Source organism: Pan paniscus, chromosome 12, assembly GCF_029289425.2.
Source record: "Pan paniscus chromosome 12, NHGRI_mPanPan1-v2.0_pri, whole genome shotgun sequence".
In the NCBI taxonomy this organism is placed as follows: domain Eukaryota; kingdom Metazoa; phylum Chordata; class Mammalia; order Primates; family Hominidae; genus Pan; species Pan paniscus.
In genome coordinates, this window is record NC_073261.2 from 51,492,081 (window position 1) to 51,516,798 (window position 24,718).

A 24,718-nucleotide genomic window follows, 5' to 3' on the forward strand; every position below is an offset into this window, starting at 1 on the left:
GCTGAGGCAAGAGAGTTGCTTGAACACAGGAGGCGGAGGCTGCAGTGAGCCGAGATCGCACCATTGTACTCCAGCCTGGGTGACAGAGCAAGACTCTGTCTCAAAAAAAAAAAAAAAAAATTTCAATAAGCAAAAGTCTTTACTCTTTAATAGATACTTAGTTTTTCAAGTAATCAAAAGAACTAAGAAAGACAGCATGAGGCATACAGAATCTGTCTCTCTCTTCCCTTTTAAAATTTCTTTTGTACTTTGTGCAAAAGGTGAACAGTCTTTTATTATCTTATTGATGCAAGAAAATCTTATCTAAAAGGGAAAAACAAATTTTACTTTTGTCTCATCAATACTAAAGCTAATTTTAATGAAACCTAATAAATCCACTCAATCTCAGTTTTGACCACACAAAATAACATTTTCATAAACCTTTTATAATCTCTTACAACTTTTTTATTCTTTCTTTCCCCCAACTTTTTATATTCATTTAGTTTTATCTATATCATTTGTTCCTTTATTCATTTATTCTAAAATGAACTTTAAATAACTTCCCCCTAGACAAAAACATTTCTTTCCACAACAAAATACCTATTTTCATACCTTATAACATCTTACTTTCGTCATATACTCTGTATACAGAATGTTTCTTAGAGATAGTAGTTTTAATTATACATATTAATTATAATTTTAACTCTTGGTGGCTATAATTTCTATTGAAAACTTAGGAAGTAAGTTATTTTGAATTGTTTTGTATAAGTATTTGTGGATGAAAAACATTTTGTATTTTTTAGAAATATATGTTCCTGGCCAGACATGGTGGCTCACACCTGTAATCCCATCATTTTGGGAGGCTGAGGCAGGAGGAGTGCTTGAAGCCAGGGGCTTGAGAAATATATGTTCCCTCCATTTTTTTTCTGTTGTTTATTAACAGATCCAGATATGTTTAGCTTTTCTATACCACGTACAATAATATGTCAAAATGTATAAACATAAATTTATGTTTAATAATTAATATTTCTGTATTTTAACTTACTGAGAAATGAGTGAGATATTTTATGATTATCTATTACTTAATCGAACATGACTTGACTTTAAGATTTTAAGTTACCAAAAAGATTTCTGAAATGATGGCAAGCTTATAAAAGCATTTATCCCATTTACACTTACCTAATTTGCTCATTCTTAACAATTATATTTGAATTGCTCATGTAAAAGTAAGCCATTTATGTTATTTTTTCTTTTGAAAAAGCAAACCCTGTATTAGCCAATCTCATCTTAACCAAGATCTTTAAGATACTGGACACAGGTACTCTCCTCAATGTGCCTCTCAGCCCCAGTCATCCTAGGTCCCAAATACCAATGTGGTACCCAGAGCAGTTATGAAGGGTAGGGCCTATCTGTGTCCTGGATTTACATAGCGAGTGCTGAGCCCAAGACAGAGGATGGAGCTGTGAAGACAATGCCTGGAGAATCCAGTGTCTCCCAGCATGGCCAGGAGGTAGAGCTGAGCCAAGGAAGATGTGGTCATATTGGGCTTGGCTCTGCCCTGTGCTGTGCACGCACATATCTCAAGTACTCACCATGGCCACCTATCCAGACCCCAGAATACAGCTGCTCAAAACCAAGATATAAGCTTGCAGCAAGATGTGTGTAAGGTTTTGGGGGAGTCCAGAAGCCAGCCCTTACAGCTTTAGCTTACCAACAAATCAAGCAAGTATCAAAAATATCACAGAAGCAAGTTTTATGACTTTAATACATCTACAGAGACAGCATAAACCTGTCTAACCAGTAGACTCAGGCAAAAATGTCAGAATGAATGTTGACATGACATTTCAAAATTGTCAACATTCATTCTGACATTTTTGCCTGGGTTAGACAGGTTTATTTTACCAACAATTTTTGAACTAACTTTATTTACCAAAGATTTATTGAAGTGACATGAACTTGAAAAGCATTTGGACTTAAGTAAGTGTAAGAACAGGTCTTAGAAGAGCCAGTTTGGGGAGTTTTTAAGTTTCCCAGAAGACCAATGAAGTTCTAGTTATCAGGGGTCCCAGAAAAAGAGGCCTAGTTGACTAAGAAGTTCCCACAGGAGAAATAGGACCTAAAAGATAACTTTTACAGAAATACCTGAATATCAGCTTTTAATTAAGCTGACTTCTGACCATACAATATAGGTCTTAACAAAAATCCTTTTACATATACGAGCAGCAAACTTTCCACCCTATGAGCAACTGACCTTCCCTGGAGCTGAGGAGTGGTGGTAGTTGTGGCAGCCGTGGCTGTGGGAGCAGTATCTCCCCCTTCTGCCTGGGAGAGGCACCATGCTTGCTCATGGCTTTGGCTGTCCTGCCCAGAAAGTAAAATAAATGGGGCGGCGGCGGCGGCGGGGAGGGGGAGGTGGGGAGTTGCCATCACACTCTAAACACAAACCAAAGTTTTAAACCAAAGGCATAACTACAAATGACTCAAAACGGAAACAAATGAACACATATGAGACTAAAACCATGAAGCCCTTTATGCCTTTAACCAAGGTCTCCAAAAGGGGAGTGAAAAGCTGCAACATTTCCAAGATCCAGACTACTCCCAACGACAACTTAAAAAAAGGAAAGTTTCACCAGTTGCAAATGGGGTGCAACTCACACCTCCGTCTGGACATATTCTCTAGGGTCCCAACCTCTCAGCTGGTCACCTGCATCAAAGACCCAACAACACATGTGACCCAATGGATGGAAAATAGAAGCAGGAAACCTGATGCTGTTCATGAGGGAAGAAAGGATTACAAATGACTGGATACCTCCAAAAGTCAAGAGTCATAGAAATGTAAATTCAAGACAAGTAATTTAAACTCTCATAAATGCTTTTTTTCCCCCCTCCTGAGTCAAAGGACTTTTATTTCCAAAGAACTGGTTCCCTGACCAGGAATTGAACCTGGACTAGAGCACTGAAAACACTGAATTCTAACCACTAGACCACAGGCTAGAGTGCGTTGCTTATAAAATCCAAAGCAGACAGTTTGAGCATTTGAAGGATTTTAACTTTGTTTTAAACCTAATATTTTAAACCTAATATTAGGTTTAAAACAAAGTTTTTCTTTTATTCTTGTCAAATAAGTCTCTAAGGCTGTATTTCTTTTGTGTCTTTTCATGGGTACTAAGAAGACAGTCATGGGAACCTAGGACTTGACAAACTGGCAAAACAGTTGTTTAAATACGGCTGATTTATTTATCCCATAAGTGACTCAAACCAATAAGCCTTCTTTATGGAAAGTCCCAAAGGTAACTTTCTAGATTTACAATAACATGGGTCATTTTTTAAATGGGTGCAAAAAATGCAGCCCCCATAATAAAAATATACCATGGTCACTAAACCTAAGGCAAGTCTGTACAAATGCTTTTCTCCCCACTAACCTGAATTTGGAAACGAAACAGAGACAGTGATTTTTACCATTTGCTCTATTGGATTCCACAGACAGACACCTGGGAATCTGACTGGTGAGAAATTCTTACCCTTTTTGCCAGTTTGTCAGGTCCTAGATTCCCTTGACTGTGGTTTCCAGAAGAGCAGACTAGATGTGGTTTATCCTGCTCACAGCCTCAAATCTGCAGAAGCAAAGAGAGAAACCTTCCCCCTCCACCCTCTGAAGGTTTTCTGAAGATGAACTGACAAAAGGCAAATTAAAAGGATTGTTCTCCTATTGCAGTTTCATTTTGTGTACAAATTTATTTTAACATACATAACACGGAAGAATCACAGAATGATTACCCAATAATGTAGTGAAGTCCAGATGCTTATACACCCTTCTTCATAGGGGAAGGAGAGATAGGGGAAATGTGATGACTTTTTCAAGGGGCGGTAAATGTTTATTAGAGAGAATGAATGTGCCAGGTAGACAGAAATTAACTTGTAAATGATTCTCTTTGGAATTTGAATGAAATGCTGGAATCCACAAACATTATCTTGTGAAAAAAACCATCCAGCTGTGGTTGCATTCCTCAGTCTTCCTTTCTGCAACAGATAATAAAATTTCAGAGAGAGGATAGAGGACAATTGTGTTCTTCTAGGTGGGTCCGGTCCTTAAGAGATTTCAGGAAAAGGACAGAAGGCAGTTGTGTTCTCCTTGTGAGGAGGGGGTTCAGTCTTTACACAGATCAGGGAATATCAGAGAAAAGCCTTATCCTTTGCTTTGGGAGAAATGGGGTTGAGGGTGGGGCAGGAGGATATAAAGACCTTGAGGTTGCCTCTTCATTCAGCATGTCAAAGCACCATTATTTTGGAATATCGTTTTCTGAGTCCCAATAAAGGACATGGCTTTCTCCTGTGGTGAGGAATCCCACAGAGCAGGTGGGAGTTGGGCAGGGAGGCAGCCCAAGCGAAGCCATGAGCATGGGGAATCCAGGGCTTGGAGGGCATTCTAGTGCAAATACCTGTGTTAAATTATACACTAAAAAAAGTGTGTTTATCCATCCTTCCATTGCTACAAAGAACTGCCTGAGATTGGGTAATTTATAAGAAAAGAGGTTTAATTGACTAATAGTTCTGCAAGATGCACAGGAAGCATGGCTGGGGAGGCCTCAGGAAACTTACAATCATGGCAGAAGGTAAGGGGAAGCACGCACATCTTCACATGGCCAACGAGAGGAAGAGAGAGAAGGTGCTATATAGTTTCAAACAACCAGATCTCCTAAGAACTGTATCATGAGAACAGCAAGGGGGAAGTCCGTCCCCATGATTCAATCACCTCCCCCCTCACCAGACCCCTCCTCCAACACTGTGAATTACAATTTGACATGAGATATGGGTAGGGAGAGAGAGCCAAACCATCTCAGAAAGTATCTTCTGAATGTTTTGCCAGTATTATGGTCTGTGGAGAATGTGTCTATGTCCACTTCGAGCCCCCAGTGGGAAATGGGAGTGCAGCTCTTCCCTGAGGCTGTGAAGTGGGGGCAGCAGTGGCCTAGGGAGGGTGGGTGGCACCAAAACTGCACTGAGTAGCAGCCTGGCTAAGGCTGGTGAACACCACCAAGCTGAACTGCAGCAGGCAGACTCCCAGAGGGGTGAGTCATTTGAGGGAGAGCTGCTGAGAAAGGGGGCTGAGGCCTCTACCAGAATTCAGCAAGGCAGAGGAGGCACTCAGGGAAACCCATTACAACTCTTATGTCATATGTCGTAATTTTTAACAAGTTTTTTTTTAACAAAAACAGCATCACAATACATTGTTCTGAAATATTCTTTGGCATGAAGCAGCATACTGGCAATGTTTTCTATATTACTAAATATTCTCCTATAACCCTGCTCAATAATATTCTATAAAACCACATAGTGGTTTTATAAGTCGCATGCCGGTTACTTTCCTAATTGCCCCATATCACAGGAGGCTCCATTTCCCAGGCTCCCTGTGCCAACAAACTTCCTGCTAGGTTCAGCCAATGGAAACACTGCAGAAAATGAGTGGGTGGGAGGAAGGCAGAGAATTTCTTCATCTCCCACCCCATTCCACAGTCCCAGTACTTGCCCCCTTACCCCAGCTTTGGGACTCGGATCCAGCCAGTGGAATTGAAGCTACTTTTCTTGATGTTGCTAATCCCTGGGTTGCTTCTCTGTACTGCTTGGCTTCTCAGCATTGCCAACACCTATGTAACCAAGTCACAGTATTAAAATGTTTACAATGACTGGAATGGATTGTTTTCCTGACTGTACCCTGATAAAGGGTGAGTGGGTCTATTATATAGAGACGGTTTCTCTCTTTACCTATTATAAGCCATATGATAGTCAATATCCTTGAAGTTAAATCTTAGTCCTCAACTATGTGTATTTCCTTAGCACAAATTTCTAGAAAATTACACAAAACCTGCTGTGAGGCATATTGCCTGTTTTCCCCACAGAAGGGCTATACCAATCATACTTCCACCAACAGTGTAGGAGAATGCTCCCATAATCTCACCAGTTTGATATCAGAAAAAAATAGGGTCTAATTTTAATCTTTCCCTCACCCATTGGCTATCTCCATTATCCTCTTAGCCATGGTCATCTTCTTCCCTCGGTTATTGTCAAACATGGCCATGTGAGCGTTAATGGGTATCACTAGGGACTTTTGATGAATTTACTCCCCAGACCTGTGTTCTGCTTATTGGGGAGAAGGAAAAGCTTGGTAGGGAGAGGACAGAGGCAAGTGCTTTTTGGATGTTCACGAGAGCTATATATCCTGAATAAGAATCACATTTGCCAACCAAGACCAGCCAGAGGCCCTCAGGGTGGTGCTAATTTCAGCCAAGCTATTTAAACAGTAGACCGCAGGACTAGCCATAGCTCTTCAGTGGCTTGAAATCTAAGGGGTCAAAGGCAGTCCAGGAAAAGCTGCCTTCTAATTCCACTGGGACTGAGTTTCTGGAAAAGCCACATGCCTCTCAAACACACACACTCAAAATCAAGACACCCATAAATTATTCATCGGGCTGGCCAGGAAGTACTGATACAACTGGAAGATGACTACACTCTTAAAAACACTCATGAATCACATTTGATTATTTTGGAAAATGTTAAAATTTATTAATAATAGTTAACATCACATAGTTAATTAAACTAGTTATGTATTGTACATAATGACAACATCTTCACTAGACTGAGTGCTCAAGGATTTGAGATGATTCGCTATTCATCACACCCCGAAGATTGAGATCCACTGTATTTACACAAAGCAAAGCCATGTCAGCAAGGGACTGTCAACCTGATTCTGAGAACACAAACATTCAAAATTTATTTTCCAGTGTTCCTTTTTGGAAACCAACAACACATCTTTAATACCTACACACACACACACATCTCTACCTTTAAAAAAAAAAAAAAAAACTGTAACTTCACAGATAGTACCTAATCTTCAAGCTTAAAATTTAAGTTAAAATTAATCTCTATTTTGTGGGCACCCTTTAGTGAACTAAAATCTACATGAAACCTTTTGGCTTTTGTGTAGCAGGAAACACCCACATTTTGGGTCAATTAGTGCAGATGGGAGCAGCAGAGGAGCTACACCAGACAGCAAAGCGATACTAGAGCAAACGAGAAGGACCAGCCCCTCGCCCCTCTGTGCTCCCGGGAGGAGCTGGGCTGTTTTCACCTAATTACACCCAACTTTGCTTAAAAGTCGTATAATCAGACACTATTCTCAGCACAAGTTTGATAAATATACAAAAACCAGGTTCAATTTCATCGTGAGTTTCTTTCCATTCTGATCCTTGTATCCAATTCAATAGTTACATCCCTCTTTATTATATAGTATCCAGGTTTAATGTCTGTGCTTGTTTGTATTTTAGGACAGAGGCGGGCTTTCAGATTCAGAATCAACTGCACTCTTGAAAAGTAGGGATGGAAGTTTTTAAGCCACTCTCATCCCTCCCAATAGTTTGAAATAAATGTTGTGTATAAAAAAAAGAAAAACACAAAAACAGGTCAGCAGACCAATGCCAGCTCAGCCTAGGGAAGCACATGGACAATTCTTGTAAAACATTTAAAATACAAACCCAAGGTGAAACTTGCTGGGAGGGCTCAAATACACCAAAAATGTTGTCCCTGAGGTTTTATTTGGTTGTTTAATTGTTCTGTTTTGGTTTGTTGTTGAGGATTAGATACAATTTAAAAAAAGAAATTTTGGTGACTTCCTTTATCTTGTCAGAAAGCTTTAGAATACTACTGACTGCCCTAAGAATAAAGATTTCTAAGCCATGAGTCCATTTGAAACGATTCCTTTGGTTTCCTTTGCTTAACATCCCATGGAATACTGCCAAGAAAATCTCTAGATGGAGGAGCCAATTGCTGTGGTCTCTTCAGTCTATTGGCTCAGCCTCCATCTCTGTCCCTGCCTTCCACACATTTCCAAGACCACAGGGGAAGGAGGAGCCAGAAGCAACCGCTTTGCCATTCACTCACCCTGAAGAGGCTTCCCTTCTCTTCCCACAGGCGAATGAGGTATTTCTATGACTAGTCAGTATCTTCCCCTTCTGCCCTTTAACTACACTGAGGCCAATTCTGACAAGACTTGCATATCTATATACATAACAAATTAACATATAAATACATTACGTACAACTGACCATTACATGTCAAGATGAAGAAGCAGATCTACTTCAAGAACTAAATAAAATTTCAAATATAAATTAAAATGAAAATACAGTGTTTCCACTTTTGCAGGAAAAATTTGTAAAACAAACTAAAAACTCCCCCTTCCCCAAAGGTCCATTGCTTGTGGATAACATGTGCGCCCCGCTGAGATGCGACGGCTGGCCCAACTGCAGGATGCGTCAACTCCTGGCTTTGGTTTCATTGCCCAGACTCAGGATTCCTTGATTCCAGGAATGGCAAATGCTGGAATCCACAGGGCAAATGCTTGTAGATGAGGTTAAAGAGGGGCTGCTGCGTGGATATCCATGGATTTTCCTCCACTGTCGCCCCTCCACCCTCCCCACGTCTGCCTATAGGACAATCAGGCTCACATCCTCAGTGGAGACCTCCCAGATCTCTGACAGGAGAATCAGTAACAACATCAGTGCTGGGGGATGCACCCCACTTAGAAATGTCATGTTCAGGCTCCAAGGTGAAGCAACCGTATCTTCATTAGTGTCCCCATCCTGTAGAATTATACAGGGACATGGAATTTGGCAAGGGGGAATATTAAGGGAGATAATTTTCATGTTTTAAGAGAACCAATGGGAATGGTTATGATGCATGTGAACAAATCCTTATTTGGAACTATATTTATCTTAATAGGGCCAAGCTCGGCCACCAAGCTCTACAATGAGATGCAGACACAAAACCCAGTCCAGTGGGGTCCTCTCTGCCAAGGAAAAGCCAAGGGGTCTGTCTCTGACAAAAGGGGATGACATCTTATAATTTAAAACAGGGAAGAAGGAGAGAAAGAGGAAGTCCCTTCCGATTTCAGGGGTTCTATCGCTGTCCAGCCTCACGGATGCGGCAGGCCACAGCAGTGATGAGCGCCGCCCCCTTCCCGCTGCCATCCTCTGACTGCAGGAAAGACACATCACATTTCGGAGCCAGGTCCTTCACTGTCTCATGCATGACTTTGGCAAAGCTGGAAAAGGTGGGAGGAAGACACAGGAAAAACCATCTTAGTCATGATTGGTTTGTATTTGCACTTAGAAATGAAAGCTAAGAAGCGATGCTGGAAACACAGAAATAATTAAGAAGAGGAGAAGGATGACAGCTATAATGTATTAAACATTTACTATATATTATTAAGTACCAGAAAACCGTGGCTTGGAGACACTAGTACTATGCCCAATTTCCACATCATATCAGCCATTAGGAGAGCTAGGATTCAATTCTGGGACAAACGTCTGAGATCCTGGCAAATTGTGTTCTTAAAACTAATAGTCAGTAAAAGAGAAGTTCAACAACCATGGAAGCCACAAGTGTGCCTAACAGAGGAGCACAACTCTGGAGGGGGAGACCAGGACCAGGACTCATGAATGTGATTTTCTATTTTCCTGGCGCATAGCCTCATATCAGAGCCACATGTGCTCCAAAATGTCATCGGAGGCAAAAGAAGCAGACTTACAGAGTCACTGCTAGGATATCACAGTGATCACAGATCCTTCCTATATGGACCAGAGAAAGAGAGAGTTGTGATCTGCCCCAATACAGCAGGGTCAGGACACCCTCCCCATCTACAAAGCTGAGGATGCCATGTCCCAGGGTTGGTGGCTGGGCTTCTGCCCCCTCCCAATCCTCATGAAACTTTATGTACAATAACAGCCTGTGGCTGTTGCCTGTCAACCCCTGCTCTAGAATGTTGAAAAAAAATCTTGCTCCAGAGTTCTAGCATTACATTTGCCAGAATGTTCACAGTAGCACTGTTTGTAATGGTCAAAATCTAGAAGTAACCTAAATATCACCTCAACGATAGAAAAAACAACATACTCAAAGGTACGCTATACAGCTCTGAAAATTAATGAACTACCAACTGTATACTTCAATGCGGATGCATCTCAAAACAAACACTGTGTGAGAAAAGCCAGCCACAGAAGAGATACCATGTGATTCTATTTGTGGCAAGTTCAAAAATAAGTAAAACTAAACAATATGGATGCATACCTACATATATGGAGGTGGAAAAGAAAAGCAAGGGACTGATTCAGCACAACACTTACCCCTGGCATGGGAGAATGATGACACAGTTCTGGAGGGGCTCGGGGGGGGCTTCCCACGGTGGGGGTTGAAACACAGGCCTACTTCTGATTATGAATCTTTAAACTATAATCCATGTATTATATACACTATTTGGAATGGCTGATAATTCACTATAAAGTAACAAAGGAAAGAGAGAAAGAAAAGGGAAAGAACAAAGACAGAAAGAAGGTAGGCAGGGAGGGCTGGGATCAGGCACTCACTGAGGATGTAGCTTGTAGAGGGTCCCATCCACACCCACTGTCACTTTGAGAGCGTCCAGCCCACGGTTTTCTCGTATCTTGTCCACCACAGCGGCCATGCCTGCGCCACAGAGCTGGGCTGCCCGCCGGGCCACCACAGTGCACACCTCCTTAACAATGATGCTGTCGTCACAGGTGCTCTCAAGCCCTAAGTGTTGCAGGATGGCTCGGACTTGCAGCAGGGCCAGGCAGTCACTGGGGTGGGAGGGAGACAGCAAGTGTTCAGTCATGCACCAAGAAGGCTGGTAGCCTACCACACCAGGGCCTGAGTCCTTACAGGGGAGGCTCTGTGGGGGTCTAGCTCTCCAGAAGCTGGCCCCTCGAGGTGGTTCCCATTCCTAAATTCAGACCACTGCTCAACCTACTGCACTGCACTGACTCTTCCTGAGGGTGACAGGAATACAAACAGCTCCTCATTCTACTCTTCCTACTCCAGATAGACCATTACTACTACAAAGTAGATACTCAAAACAAAGCAAATTCACTGTTTATCACAGTGGTCAGTTACAAAGCTCTTTCATGTCCATTCTCTCGCTGCTGTTCATGGGTTTGCAGGGCAGGAACTAACCAAGCAGCATTAGACTCGTGCTTTATTTCTGCTCTGCTGCTCTGGGTGGTCTGAACTGTATTTATATGCTATTTACGAAGGAAGTGTAAATAAAGTTATAGAAAGAAAATAAACCCTCCTATATAAAGAAAGCTATTTTAGAAGCCTGGAATCACCTCGCTGAACATAACAGACCTATAAGCTAGAATATATCTTTCTATTCACTGGTGCAGATGCCCGAGGGGTCTACTCACATCAGTTGTCTAGTTCCTGTTCTTCTCTGCCCTGAGAGTAATGGCACAGCATTAATTTTTAAAGGGCTCTGAAATTCATTGTTCTAATTTGGAGATTTTCCACCATTTGACTGTAGGAGGGAGGCTTTGCTCTAATGAGCCACTGTGTGGCATGTGTCTGCATTGCCTGACGTTCCAACCTTTACTCAATCCTGGCTGCCTGATTACTGCAGCCAGCAGTTAGGAAGGGCTTTCAAGCCGAGTGTGGATGCTTTAATAGGTTATCTTCCTCTGTGCATTTCAATTTACATGCTATGAGCAGGTATCTTTCTACCTTCGATACATGGTCTAAAACCCAACAATATCACTTTGCATGACCTCAGGCCAGGCTTAGCACAAACTTTCATGAGAATGCTCTGTTTGCCCTTAAAATGACAACTGCCCATAATGTGCTTTTAGTAAACACTATAGACATGAATGTGTTTGCCACTAAACTGACTTTTGTATGAGTCATGCCCTGAGTTATGGAAATCCTTCAGTTTGTCTGCCAGTGAGAAAAAAGGACATGGCCCCCTGCTACCCTGAGCCCTAAGCTCTCACCTCTCAATCTGAGACAAGAACTTGGTTTCAAAGATGCCCCTTGTCTTGAGCCGCTCTGAGATGCGGCCTCGGAAGAGCAGTCCACGCTTGGTGAAATCGATGAGAATGTTACGGACAATCTCACCCAGGTACATTCCACTGATCATTTTCTCGAACCTGCAATGCAAGTAACATTCATAGAGGTTAAGTAGGAAGGTGGAGGGATGTGTTGAGACAGGACAGGCCAGCTTAGTCACCCCCAGTGCATCAGCAGTGGCAGACAGGCAGACTCCCCTGATGGGAAAGGAATTGCTACTTGATTCGCTTGGGCAGGATCCCTGGTGTCTTTGCATGCTAATTCACAACCTTCAGCAACACTGACCACAGTGCCCGAGGCCCGTGGGGCTCCTGGGGAAATAAGCCTTGGAAAGGAACCCACAGGGAAAGGAACTCATTTCCTTTCCAAGGCTTATTTCGAAATTTCAAGAAGCAACTCGAGAAGGAACACACCATAACCCCACTGGACTTCTCGGAGCAGGGGAGAATGCTGAGTCTTAATCTTTAACCTCACTACGCATTCAGCATACATTCTCTTGGACCTAATCATCATTACTCAAGTAACTACTGCCAGCTGTAGGGTCCCCATCCTGGCCACTGGAACTAAACGTTATTATGCAGTGGCTTGAGGGTCTTTTGGTCCTGAATCCTGCCTTGAAAAAAAAACGAGGTCCCTAGTTTCAACCAATAGCCCATCACCACCCCATCTTATCTTGACCCAGCCTGCTTCCTTCATTAATGTTGCCTGCCTGGCCCCTAGAGGCATTTTAGTCTGTAACTTCTATTCTAGACACATGTTTTGCAAAGCGTATTCTGCAGGATTAGGGTGTTTGATTAATCTAGTTAGGAAACACTACAGACAACATCTTAATGAGAAGTGTGTTAGATCTTAAGCTATTGTCTCTCAGCTCAGACCCCGCTCCCCTACCATGCACAGGACCTTGTGACACTGGGGCTGGCCCCTTGCTCAATTCTGACAGTAGGTGGTGCTCGGCACTGGAAGATGGAGGAGAGAGAGGATTTGCTCCTGTCTGCATCACCCAAGAGATGCTCTTCAGCCTGGCAGCAGCAGGTGCTTCAACTTTCTACTTGTTTCTCCTTAGAGTGCCAGACCTAGGGTCTAGTATTCTCCCACCTGTTCTCCTAGGCTTTTGGGTGGGAGATGCTTCTTACATTTACTAACTCAGAACTTTCCAGGTGCATTCGACAAGAAACCCTTTCCAAGAAAACCTCCTTTATTAACATCTCACGAGAACCAGCGTCCTGGGAGATGCCACTGTGGAAGCTCTGATCACTTGTTGCCATCCAGTCCTGGGATACACTTAACAGGGCCCCAGTTGGGTGCCTACCTCTGCTTGCCGGGGTTGAGTGAAAGCTCATCCACAGCCACATCAAATTCTGTGCGGAAGTCATCTAGGCATCCATTGTCCCCGAAGGCCCCCCATTCCATGTTCACACACATCCGCCCCTCTTCTCCTTCCACCAGTTCCACATTGCGCATCTCCTCCATGTAGCAGGCATTGCTGCCCGTGCCTGCCAATCACAGGATACCAGGGCCTCACTCAGCACCATCCCCTCCACACCCAAGGCTGTGCATCCCCATGTGGAAAGGACAGTCTGGGTCCTTACCAACAATGAGGCCAACTTCACAGTGAGGGTCTTCAAAGCCACAGGTCATCATAGTTCCGACTGTGTCGTTCACCACAGCAACCACATCCAGGTCAAACTCCTGAGAGGGAAGAAGCAGATGCCCAGTTCACAGGTGAACCCCAATATTCTCCTTTCAGACAATTGCATGGGAGATTTACAGGTATATAAAATATATATCATACACCATGGCTGACCCTCTCATTCCATTCAGGTCTGTGCTTAAATGTCACCTCTTTGGTGAGACCCTCCCAAGTTGTGCTATTTAACAGTGCCCCTTTCCAGCACACTTGCTCCATCTGCTCTCCTCACCCCACTTCGCTCCTTTTCTTTTTTTTTTTTTAACTCTATATGGTCTAAAAAGGGAAGGCATGAATAATACACCCCTTGTTTAGCATATAATCAAGAAATAACCATAAAAATGCGCAACCAGCAGCCCTCATGGCTGCTTTGCTTATGGAGTGGCCATTCTTTTATTCCTTTACTTGTGTATGTGTGTGTGTGTGTGTGTGTGTGTGTGTGTGTGTGTGTGTGTGTGTGTGTTTCACAGCTCTTAACAGCACCTGCCACTAGGTCATGGACTTTATAGAACAAAGCTTTGCTGTGGTCACTCCTGAACCGCCAGTGCTGAGAGCATTGCTTGACACACAGTGCACACTAAACAACTGCTGAATGACACTTGAGTTAATCTTCCTCCCAACCCATGCAGCCACACTTACTGTTGCCCTCACTTTCTGAACACACAGACCAGGCCAATCATTGAGGAGCTGACACATCAGACCTCGTGCCATGTGTCTCCTACCTCTCGCCGGTGGATCGCTTCCTTCAGCAGGGTCACCACGTCCTCGCCCTCGCAGCCAGATGCCTTGAAGCCTTTTGTCCACTTGAGGAGGATGCTCTAAAAATCACACACAAGCATGGAAAGGACATCAGGGAAGAGCTCCCAGGTCAGTTCTGGGGGTCCAGCTGTGCTTCTAGCTCTCAACCTCACAGGTCAGACGGATCCCCCAGAGTCACCAATCATCTCACCCACAAATTAAACTGTTCCTAAGGTACTTACTTGGATTTATTGAGCACCTACTGTGTAGCAGGTACTGGGCTAAGCATAGATCATGCATTACATTATTTAACCCTCACAGCACCCTTGTGGAACATCTATCATGTTTATGGCCACTTTATAAGAAACTGAGGCTCTGGAGTGACTTGCTCAAGGCCTACAGCTTGGAAGAGAGAAGCAGGATGCACTCCGAGGCCCTCCGACCCCAGTGAATGGGCTCATAAGCACCACGCAGCTGACCCTGCTGTGCAACTTCTTCCTATGTGCTTGGTTCGCTCACTGGGCAAAGCAGTTTGCTCTGTCCCTATCCTTTACATCAGAAGGGTCAGTGTATGTCTCCTAATTTTCAAACTCCAGCATCTGGCGAACAAGTGCTTTGCCCACAGCTGGGTGACAGCTAGGCTTCACCACCACCCCATGTCTTTCAGTGAGGAAAACAACTCCAGGCTCCTCCTCAGCATCCTCAGTGGCCCCTTGCCTTCAATGTGGTCCTCTGGGAGCAGATGCTTCATGGCTTTGAACCTGGGAGAAATGCTTTGGGTTTTATTCCCTGATGCCCTCTCTGCTGCCACAGCCCATCAGGAAACAAGCCTCAGGGCTTCAGACTCCTTACCCAAGAGCTCGGCTTCCATAAATGAGCTGTGTGCTCATAACCCACCCACTTGCATGATTTCTCCAGGCCTTGCTCAGGGATTCATGCCCATCAGCTTGGCATTTCATTCACATCAACCTGGAGGTGTCACACTGTGTTCAGACCCCAGGAGATTCAGAAAAACAAAGCACATACCCTCAGAGAGCTGGCTGACCAGTGTGTGCTGATCTCTACCCAGCTCTCTACAAGTTAGCTTCACATGTTTGACGCAAGTTTGTGTTTACGGGATGTTCAAATAACATAATTTCAGGTGATCCTTACTGATGAGGCAAGTGGAGGCCCAACAGCTGGGAAACACAGCTGGGGGCCACAGAGCCCTGGGGTCTCTAACCCCAGGGGCCTCTGCACTGGTGGGATTTCCCCATCACAGGAGGATCTTGCCAGAGCCCACAGGAAGAAATGACTTCTGCTTTATTTGCTCTTAATTTTTACGGCTCTAGACCTAACACGTGCTCCTCACAGAAACCTGGAACACAGAATAAAACCTAATCCAATGGCCTGGAATCTCACAATTCAGACAGAAACAGTTAACACACATTCTGGTTTCCCTGGCAAATATATAAATAAATATATAACCTGTTGGCATGAAAAGTTAAGATAGTATCTACTTGAAAATATTTTGGTAGGAAGTCTAGAAGAAGGATATACACTGGAGGGTTATGCTTTTATCATCCCGTTAATTGTATTTTATGTTTTTTTATAAAGAGATTACCATTTCTAAAGAAAAGTAGTTTTAAAACTTTTTAGTCATACCACCAGTAATTTTTCATGTGATTAAAATTTATTACAAATAACTAGTGGCTGATACTAGCTAATAAGTGGGCCATAATTTATTTAAATACTATCTCACTATTCAGCAAGTTTGTTTCTAATATCTTTGTTATAATAAGTAATGGTCCATTAAATAATACATAAGAATTTGTCCACATGAGGCATAAAGCAACGCTAGTCTGGTTAACACTACATGAATGTTAATAGGCGTTGAGAAATACCAGACTAAGCTGAGTTTTTATTGCAGAACTTCCTAAAACCTTAATTATACTAGTGCACATGGGGAATTCTCTCAGATAAGGAGGAGAAGGAGGCATCTACAAAACTCAGTGAAGCAAGGTGAGGGCCACTGTTGTAGGGACCCTGTGGGAAATGCTGCTCTTTCCTTGTCACTAGGGTAGGCTCTTCTGCGCTGGCCCAGCTCTTTCTGTCACTTGCTCCCACCTACATGACCCTCTCCACAATGGGCAGCCTGCTCACCTTTCTTTCCCATCAACTCATTCTTCTGACTTGTTCCAAGTCCTCCTGACATCCCCCAGGTATGCACTCGGATTAACATCTGTCTCACTACCTGTCCTGGGGGCTTCAGTATCCATCCCATGAGGGCCACATTCCAAACAGCAGCTCTTCCTTTTCTGAGCTTGCTTCATCAGCCCAGCTTGTTTGTAAGCATCTAAAGGTAGGAGCCATGCCTTTTATACCTAGCAGTGGCATGTGCAACATACCACACACCGGCAGCGTGCACGTGCGCTCCTACATGACTGAGACAGAGACACAACTGCTTAAAAACAGTCTCCAGATACCTAATGCTTAGGGCTACCAGTCATCAGCAGATCCAGCACTGCCTACTCAGTTCTCCTCCACTTCTCGGGGCACTCATGTCCAGAACATCTGGGAGTGCCAGATCCTCACGAACCTACTTCATTCACCCAAGGTAACCTGAAGAGGAGTGAGAAGCAAGATGAGACCAGAGAAGAGCCAGGGCATCCAAACAACAGGATATGGCATGAAAATGCCCTGAGCCCATAACAAGGGCCTCAGGAGCCCCACAGCATAACTGACAGCACAGGCTCAGGCATCAGGAACCCAGAATCCAAATCTTGGATTGGCCAGTCCCAAGCTATTATGACCTGGAGCAAGACACCCAGCACCTCTGTGGGGCTTATCTTCCTTTCTGTAGAATGGGTATTCAAACATATCTCTTATATGGTTGCTGTGAGGGTTAAACAAGATAATGCAGGTAAGAAACCTAACATAGTACCTGGCATAAAGTAAGTGCTTAAAAATGCTATATATATATATATATATCTATAAGTTCAATAGAGATGGGGTCTTCCTCTGTTGCCTAGGCTAGTCTTGAAATCCTGGCCTCAAGCAATCCTCCTGCCTCAGCCTCCCAAAGTGCTGAGATTACAGGTATGAGTCACCACGCCCGGCAGTTGTTAACATTGAGTAGCATCATCATCGTTGTCCCAAAGGCTGTCACAGCTGAGCTAACCTACTTAACCTCCACCAGCCTCAACTTACTCATTCCCATCAAGGAGCCCCTCCCCACTACTGGTCACTCACGCCCTTCTTTCCTTAGTCTTAGCTCAACTTTCTCCCCTGCTCCATACCTGGCTGGTTTTGTTTAGAGTCAATAAAGCCCACAGGAGAGCCCTCCAGGAAGGTGCTGTTACCTCGTCCAGGCTGTTCTGCTGGCAGGGGAAGGAGAAGGTAAAACCCAGAGGCAGGGAAACGCCCTTCATGCCCATGTACTCGAGGAAGTCCGCGATGCACTGGACAATGTGGTCAAAGAGCTGCAGGGAGAAGTTAGGACACTGAGGGAGGGGCCCTGGGCAGGGCAGGCTGCCCCCAGTAGGGCCTGCGCACGACATCAATGTTTCTTTCCACCCAGAAGAAATGCAAGCTCAGGCACAAACCTGAGTCAAGACCAGGCTGCAGCCCTGGGTCCAGCTAGCCCTCCCCAGGGTCACAGATGAGCAGAGAAAGCACTGTCCTCGAAGGCAAGAGGTGACGTCCACCAGGGGCCCCCTCCTGGAGGCGCCGCCCTGCTCACCTCGTCGCCGGTGCCGTGCATGACCTCCTGAGGGACGGCGTAGATCTTGTTGTGCATCTCCACTCCACCCCACTTCCCATTCCGAACACGGACCAGCAGGACCCGGAAATTTGTTCCTCCAAGGTCCAAGGCCAAGAAGTCCCCTTTCTCTGGAAAATAAGCCCAGGGAAGTGATAAGTTGGGGCAGAACATGGGGAATGTGGAGACAGTACACTTAAAACTATCCAAATACACCATTCCTGTTCCATCAAATGCCACCTTATATTACATTCTAGAATACAGAAGGAACAGAAGAGTCCAGCTCCCTGAAGGAAGCTGAAGGGAAATCTTTTAAAATGACAAAACCCTCCCTTGTTGGACAATTACAGTGTGCCACATGCCTCACACACAGTCCTCGTTCAACCCTTAGGCAGCCCTGTGAGGGAGACACTGCATTCCTCTCTTAAGGATGATTGGGATCTGGCTGATAGTTAAATCACTTGCCCGGGGCCATACGACCAGGACAGGGTAGAGCAGGGACCAAATCCCAGTCTGTCTCTGGAACCTGTAACAACTGTGCTACACTGGCCTGCTCATCGACTGTCTTCTCTGAATTGGAATAAGACCACCATTTCTGAGGTTACAAGACTTACAGCAGGGGTCAGAAATCTTTTTCTGTAAAGGCCCAGACAGCAAACATTTTAGGCCCTGTGGGTCATGCAGTCTTTGCTGCCACCACTCAACTTTGCCAAGACAGTGCAAAACAACTATAAGCAATGTGCAGACGCATGGGCATGGCTGTGTAATAATAAAACCCTATGTACAAAAACAGGTGGTGGGCCAGATTCAGCCCATGGGCCATAGTTTGCCAACCCTGACTCAGACCAATGTGGTGATTGCAAGAGCAGATTCTAGAACCTGAATTCCTGGGTTTGAATCCCAGCTCTGACATTTTCTAGTTGTGTGAATTTAGGCAGGTGTCTTAACTTCTCTGCGCCTCAGTTTTCTGTCAAACATAGGTGAATACATAAAATTAACTGCTAATATTTTTTTAACAGTTAACAAAGATTAAATGAGTTCATACACATAAAGTGCTTTGACACACAGTAAGCATTCAATAAGTGTTGACCATTACTACTGTTTGCAGAGGAGCACCTTGTTTGAGTTTATCAAAGACTAGAACTCCCTAGTAATATGGCTGAAGAAACGTGTTCTGGTTCAAATGTCCAATGCTAATGCTAAGGGATCCCTCCCAGGGTATCAACACCAGGACAAAGGCCCACCATGTGAGCCAGGTGGCAACCCTGCCGTGTACCTGTGCCGTCCGGGGTAGCACACACGTAGGTGGGCAGCATCTTGACGGGGGCACTGGCGTGAGTCTCCTTGCTCAGACCTCGCTCCATTTCTACCTTCATCCTCCTCTTGACCTCCAGCAGCTGGTCATGGCTCAGCTGCAGATGCTCTAATGTCTTCTGGCGGGCACGGTGTTGATCGGCCAGCCGGTAAGCCACTGCTGTCACCATGGCTGCACCTTTGCCACTGCCATCCTCGGAGCGGAGGAAGCGGACATCGCAGCCGGGCACCAGCCGCCGCACGGTCTTATGTAGACGCTTGGCAAAACTACAGTTCCCCAGGGCGGGTAAGAGACAGGTGTCCATGGTTAGGGTCAATGGTGCAAATAGTTAGACAGTTGCCCACCGCCTTAATCCAAATGCCAAAAGGCACCTGCAGGAGTGGGTGCTGCCCTAAACATCCTCTCTCCACTCTCCCAAGTTAGGAACCACTACAAGAACCATATCAACTATGACCACCCAGGATTGGTTCACCCCCGCCAATGAAAGGAAAAGACCTTTTAATAAGCCACTGTCCCCTACATGCAGCCACACAAGACCTCCTCTTCCTCACTGAAGAAGGCCCCCTGGCCACTGCTCCCCTGCCCAACATGGTACCATCAGCCTCTTTGCTGGAGCAGCCCTATGGTATTAGGTGGTTCTGATGCCACCTACCTGTCTTGTTCTATCACTCATTTCACTAGCTGCTGTCTGGGAAAGACCCAAAATTAAAAGCTAGAGATGTTCTTCTGGACTTTAGCCTTTCTTTTGCCAGTTTCTGCCAATGATCCCAAAGGTGTCTGCACAGCTAAAGACAATGTGTTCAGCCAGGAACTCTCTGGGTAGTGGCCACTTGGAGCCATGGTCTCCAGGGCCTTCCTACTCCAAGTGCAGGAGTAGGCTGCAGCCTACGGGGGGCTGTTAGAGATGCGGGATCTCAGACTCACCCCAGACCTTCTGATCAGAATCTGCCTCTTAGCAAGATCCCCATGTGATTCACGTGCACACTCAAGTTTTTGCAACACTGGGTAGGAACAGGGAATCTCAGGGCTGAGGCCTCCTGCACCGACCAGTTAAGAAAACAAAGGCACATTGACCTGGCATTCTTATTAGGTGAAAATGATGGGGAAATAAGTAGGCACAATAAAAGAGACATCTTCCAGGTCTCAGCTGACATGTGAATATTCTGGTACCTATGACCTGAGGGATCAAAATGTGGACAGGGCAGGATCAATTTAATACCAAGGTCAGCCAGAGAAGCTGGTAACCCCCACTGGGCTGGGGTGGTCCCTGGCAGAGGACATAGCACCTGCAGGAATCACCAAGAATTCTAAGAGTAAAGACAGGAACAATAACGCATACAAGAGGGTGGCAAAGAGAGTGTCCAGCAGCCAGAGGAGCTCTGCAGAGAGCCCGAGTCATCAGTAGCCTTCAGAAATCACCTCCACCCACACCAGATATGACTTCCTCCCATTCCCCCTTGCCCAGGTGGGAACTTTCATTCCACCAAGACCCTCAGCTCTATGGTGTGGTGGTCCCTCCACACCACCCCTGAAATGCAAAATGGAGCTGGCATGAGGAGTCACTCAGCCCCAGGTACTCCAGGAACCCTGCATCTCCAGGCCCTGCACACTGACTCACTGGGGGTGTTTCTTGTAGACGGAGCCGTCGACCCCAATAGTAGAGCGCAGCCGCTCCTCGCCTTTGTTCTCCTTGATGCGCTGCAGCACGGCGGCCAGGGTGGCTGCGCACAGGCTGGCGGAGCGTGTGGACACGATCTGGCAGATCCGGTGAGTGGCCACGCAGTCCTCCTGAGTCGGGTCCAGGCCCAACCGCATCAGGACCTCACGGGCCTTCCGGATGCCATCCTTCTCCCTGGGAAACAGAAAGACAGCATGTGGGCCCGTGCCTGACCCACTGTGGCCAGTGTGTGTGTCGGGGGGTGGCAAGGAAGCCCTTTAGTTCCAGCAAATTGACCGCCCAGTGGGGACAGAATCCCTCTTCATTGCTTAGTCCACCTGTGCAGGGGCAGGAGGAGGAAGAAGGGGGTGCAAAATATAGCACAGCCACCCTGAGGCTCCTCTCCCAGACACCACACACACACACAGAGACACACGGAGTTGAGAAAAACAAGTATTTCTTATGCATGTGCTATGTAAAAACAAGGCCCTGTTCTTGGTGCTTTACCACCAAGTTGTGTGTGTGAGAGTTTGTGTTACATCTGCTTGTGTTAGGGGAGACAGACAGTATCTCTGCTGTCAGCCACTCTCAACATGTGAACCCTGCGGTGATGCCCACCTGGTTTCTCTCTCTAAAGCAGTAGGAGTCTATTGCATTTCACCATGGACTTGGCACTGCTTTAGCTTGTGTCTAAAGACGGTTGGTAAGGGGCTAGTGCTATAACCTTAGCACCCTTCTCAAGGGAACTAAATCTTGCATCACCTTGGGGTACTTGCATCACCTTGGGGTACTTGCATCACCTTGCGGTATAGCAACAAGTAGGCCCCATTCCTTCAAGAGTTTCCCCTTAAAACAAAGTCATTGGCACTGTTCCACTGCTCCATTTGGCTCCAAAGACACCTCCTCTCCACCATCTGGTCCCTGAAACACCAGGACTTCTTCAATCTACAAGTGGAAATCTCAAGAACAGCAAACGAGGCCCGCCTGACTCTTGGGATATTGTTAACAACAACAAAAAAAATCATGCCATCCTCACTCTTGCCCCTGCTGGGCTGTGAAAATGCAGGCCCCAGCTCTACTTATTAGAATTAATTGGGTAGCTATATCTCTGGCCAATTCAAAGACCTAGCTTTCTATTATGAAGCAGGGGTCATGACAGAGTCCTTTTTGAGAATCGCCAATAGGGAATCAGATGTCAGAGCTTCAGGAGAAGGAAAAGGAGGCAGATGCAGCTAAGTCTTTCAGGGGCCCTCTGGGATCCTCCAGCTTTAAACCCAGTGCAACAGCCCAAGTCCCTGCATATGGAGGCCAACCACCGTTCCCAGTACCATGAGTCACTGGTAGCAATCACACTCGAAATCGACAAGAGTGGAGACTGGTAAGTGAAGTGAAGCCACAGGCCCGCCATGGTCCACGTCATGTGAGACCCTCTTGCAGTCTATACTTGAAGAGTCAAAAGGTACAGCCCCCTCCTCATTCCCCAACTACCCGTCAACTCGTGTGGTGATCCAGCGAATAGAGGGGGCTGGCCAGAAGCTCACCCTTCAATGTCTGAGATGTCTTTGGTCTCAAAGCGACCGGTGTTGAGAAGCTCTGGGCTGAGCTTCCCCCCAAAGAGCAGCTCCTCCTTGGCCATCTTCACCAGGATAAGCCTCACCAGCTCCCCCATGTACATCCCACTGATCATCTTCTCAAACCTGCCGGAAGACACAAACCAAAAACATAAAGTCCCCACTGCCCATGTACTCATAGCTTCCCTGTTGAAGCAAGATGCGCACACGTGCAACTTCACAACTAAGGGTTAATGTGTGCAGCACGGCCCAGGAGTAAGATACGTGGAGAGGTGACGGCTCAGAGGGGCTGGCTTGGGCTGTCCCTGCAGGCTGATGGGCCTTGACCTATGGAGAAGAATAAATGAAACTTAAGCAGCCAAATGAAACACACAGGGAGTATGGAACATTCTGGAACAGCCTGTATTTTAGGTAAAGTTATGCGTAGGGTGGTAATCTTTAAAATTCTTCTCTAGCCAGGAAATCATTTTTAAAATTAATATCTTACATAGCCCAATATTTATTTACAAGAGAAAAAAGGCGATCTGATTAGATATGTAGCACAGGCCTAGAAACTCATCAGCTCATACTGTCCACCCCTGCAAGCCGTTCATGGGCTCCAGAGAAAATGGTGTGAAAACCACCTGGGGCAGGGGATGATGGGGCAACATTATAAAGGCAGGTTGGGATAGAGGAATCTGCACTGGGCTCTGAGCTCTAAATGACAGGTCTCAGGGGTCTGGGAGTGAAACAGGCTTCTAAGCAGGCAGGTGACAAGATGTTTTAGAAAGGCAGGGGACGGCCCCCAAACCGGCAGTGCGGTCCGGTGATTTAATTTTAACACTAGGTGGCACTGTTTTCTTTCGTAATTGGTCTTTCTGACTAGAACTGAGAGGAAACCAAGCCCTGGTGATGATTCTTTTTGACAAAAGGCCCATTTCTGGGTGTTTGAGAAAGAACCTGTGTCTTAGAGGAGGCACATGGGCCTGCTGCCACTAACTAGGATGAGCCCCAGCGAGGAGGAGGCCCAGGACTGAGATGTGGAAGGGATTCCAAGGTTACCTTTCCGAGAGGAAACCCAGGCCTCCAGGAAGCAGCCTGCTCAAGACCCAAGGCCGAGTACAGCAGCATCAGGGCTAACTGAGAGCTGGCAAAATTGTGAAGATGACAGCGCGCATTTTAAATGTTAGTGCACCCACACAGGCAGAGCTTCAGGAGAAGGAAACCAGCGTGGATGGGAGCCTGGCTTCAACAGTAAGGAACTCCGTGTTGCTAAGTTTTTATTCTAGTTTTTAAAAACACTTTGTTCCAGTCAACATTTGGAAGATACTTACTTGGAAATATATTAGAGGGGACAAAAATTGTCTGTAGTGACTTCAGGGCTACCATGGATGACAATTTGGTGGGTGTCAAAGGATAAGCCGGGGGTGTGTTGTCATGGTCTGGCTGGCAAATTTGTCTTTTGACATTTGAAAGGGCCTTTAGTTCCTCGGAATGACTTGGGTGTGCCTCATTCATGGAGGCAGACACTGAGTGACTTTTCAGCTCATAAACCTCTCATCAGCCATGGCAGACACAACCAGTATGATCCTCAGAAAGTTCAAGTAAAGGACTCATTTCAACATGTGAAACAAGCTTGTGACTTAGATAAATAAACCATGCTTTGACAAAGCAAGGACTCTCAGGCCGGGCGCGGTGGCTCACGCCTGTAATCCCAGCACTTTGGGAGGCTGAGGAGGGCGGACCGCCTGAGGTCGGGAGTTCGAGACCAGTCTAGCCAGCATGGTGAAACCCTGTCTCTAATAAAAATACAAAAATTAGCTGGGCGTGGTGGCAGGCGCCTGTAATCCCAGCTACTCAGGAAGCTGAGGTAGGAGAATCGCTTGAACCCGGGAGGCAGAGGTTGTGGTGAGCCGAGATTGCGCCATTGCACACCAGCCTGGGCAACAGAGAGAGACTCTGTCTCAAAAAAAAAAAAAAAAAAAAAACGAAAGCAAGGACTCTCCTGGGTTACCCACCACTGACTTGATTTATAGGGTTCAATTTTCCTGTCCAAGTAGAGATCTGCACGAAAAGCTTTTCTACAACAGTCACAAGACCAGAGATGATCTGTATTGCTCAAAATATTTTGCAACTGCTTCAGACC

General features: G+C 45.6%; 1 protein-coding gene across 2 annotated transcripts in view; it reads right to left on the reverse strand.

Moving 5' to 3' along the window:
* Positions 1–6,515: 6,515 nt before the first annotated feature.
* The window catches only part of HK2 (hexokinase 2), a 62,644-nt gene continuing 44,441 nt past the window's right edge, over positions 6,516–24,718 (reverse strand). For both annotated transcript variants that reach the window (XM_003810321.5, XM_008962671.6), the window contains exons 8-18: positions 22,564–22,719; positions 20,984–21,217; positions 19,327–19,631; positions 18,033–18,181; positions 17,653–17,772; positions 14,296–14,391; positions 13,476–13,575; positions 13,196–13,379; positions 11,811–11,966; positions 10,392–10,625; positions 6,516–9,073 (exon numbers count right to left, since the gene is read on the reverse strand). In XM_003810321.5, coding sequence (XP_003810369.1) covers positions 8,929–9,073; positions 10,392–10,625; positions 11,811–11,966; positions 13,196–13,379; positions 13,476–13,575; positions 14,296–14,391; positions 17,653–17,772; positions 18,033–18,181; positions 19,327–19,631; positions 20,984–21,217; positions 22,564–22,719 — 1,879 coding nt within the window. In that variant the 3' untranslated portion in view covers positions 6,516–8,928. The remainder of the gene's footprint in view (positions 9,074–10,391; positions 10,626–11,810; positions 11,967–13,195; positions 13,380–13,475; positions 13,576–14,295; positions 14,392–17,652; positions 17,773–18,032; positions 18,182–19,326; positions 19,632–20,983; positions 21,218–22,563; positions 22,720–24,718) is intronic.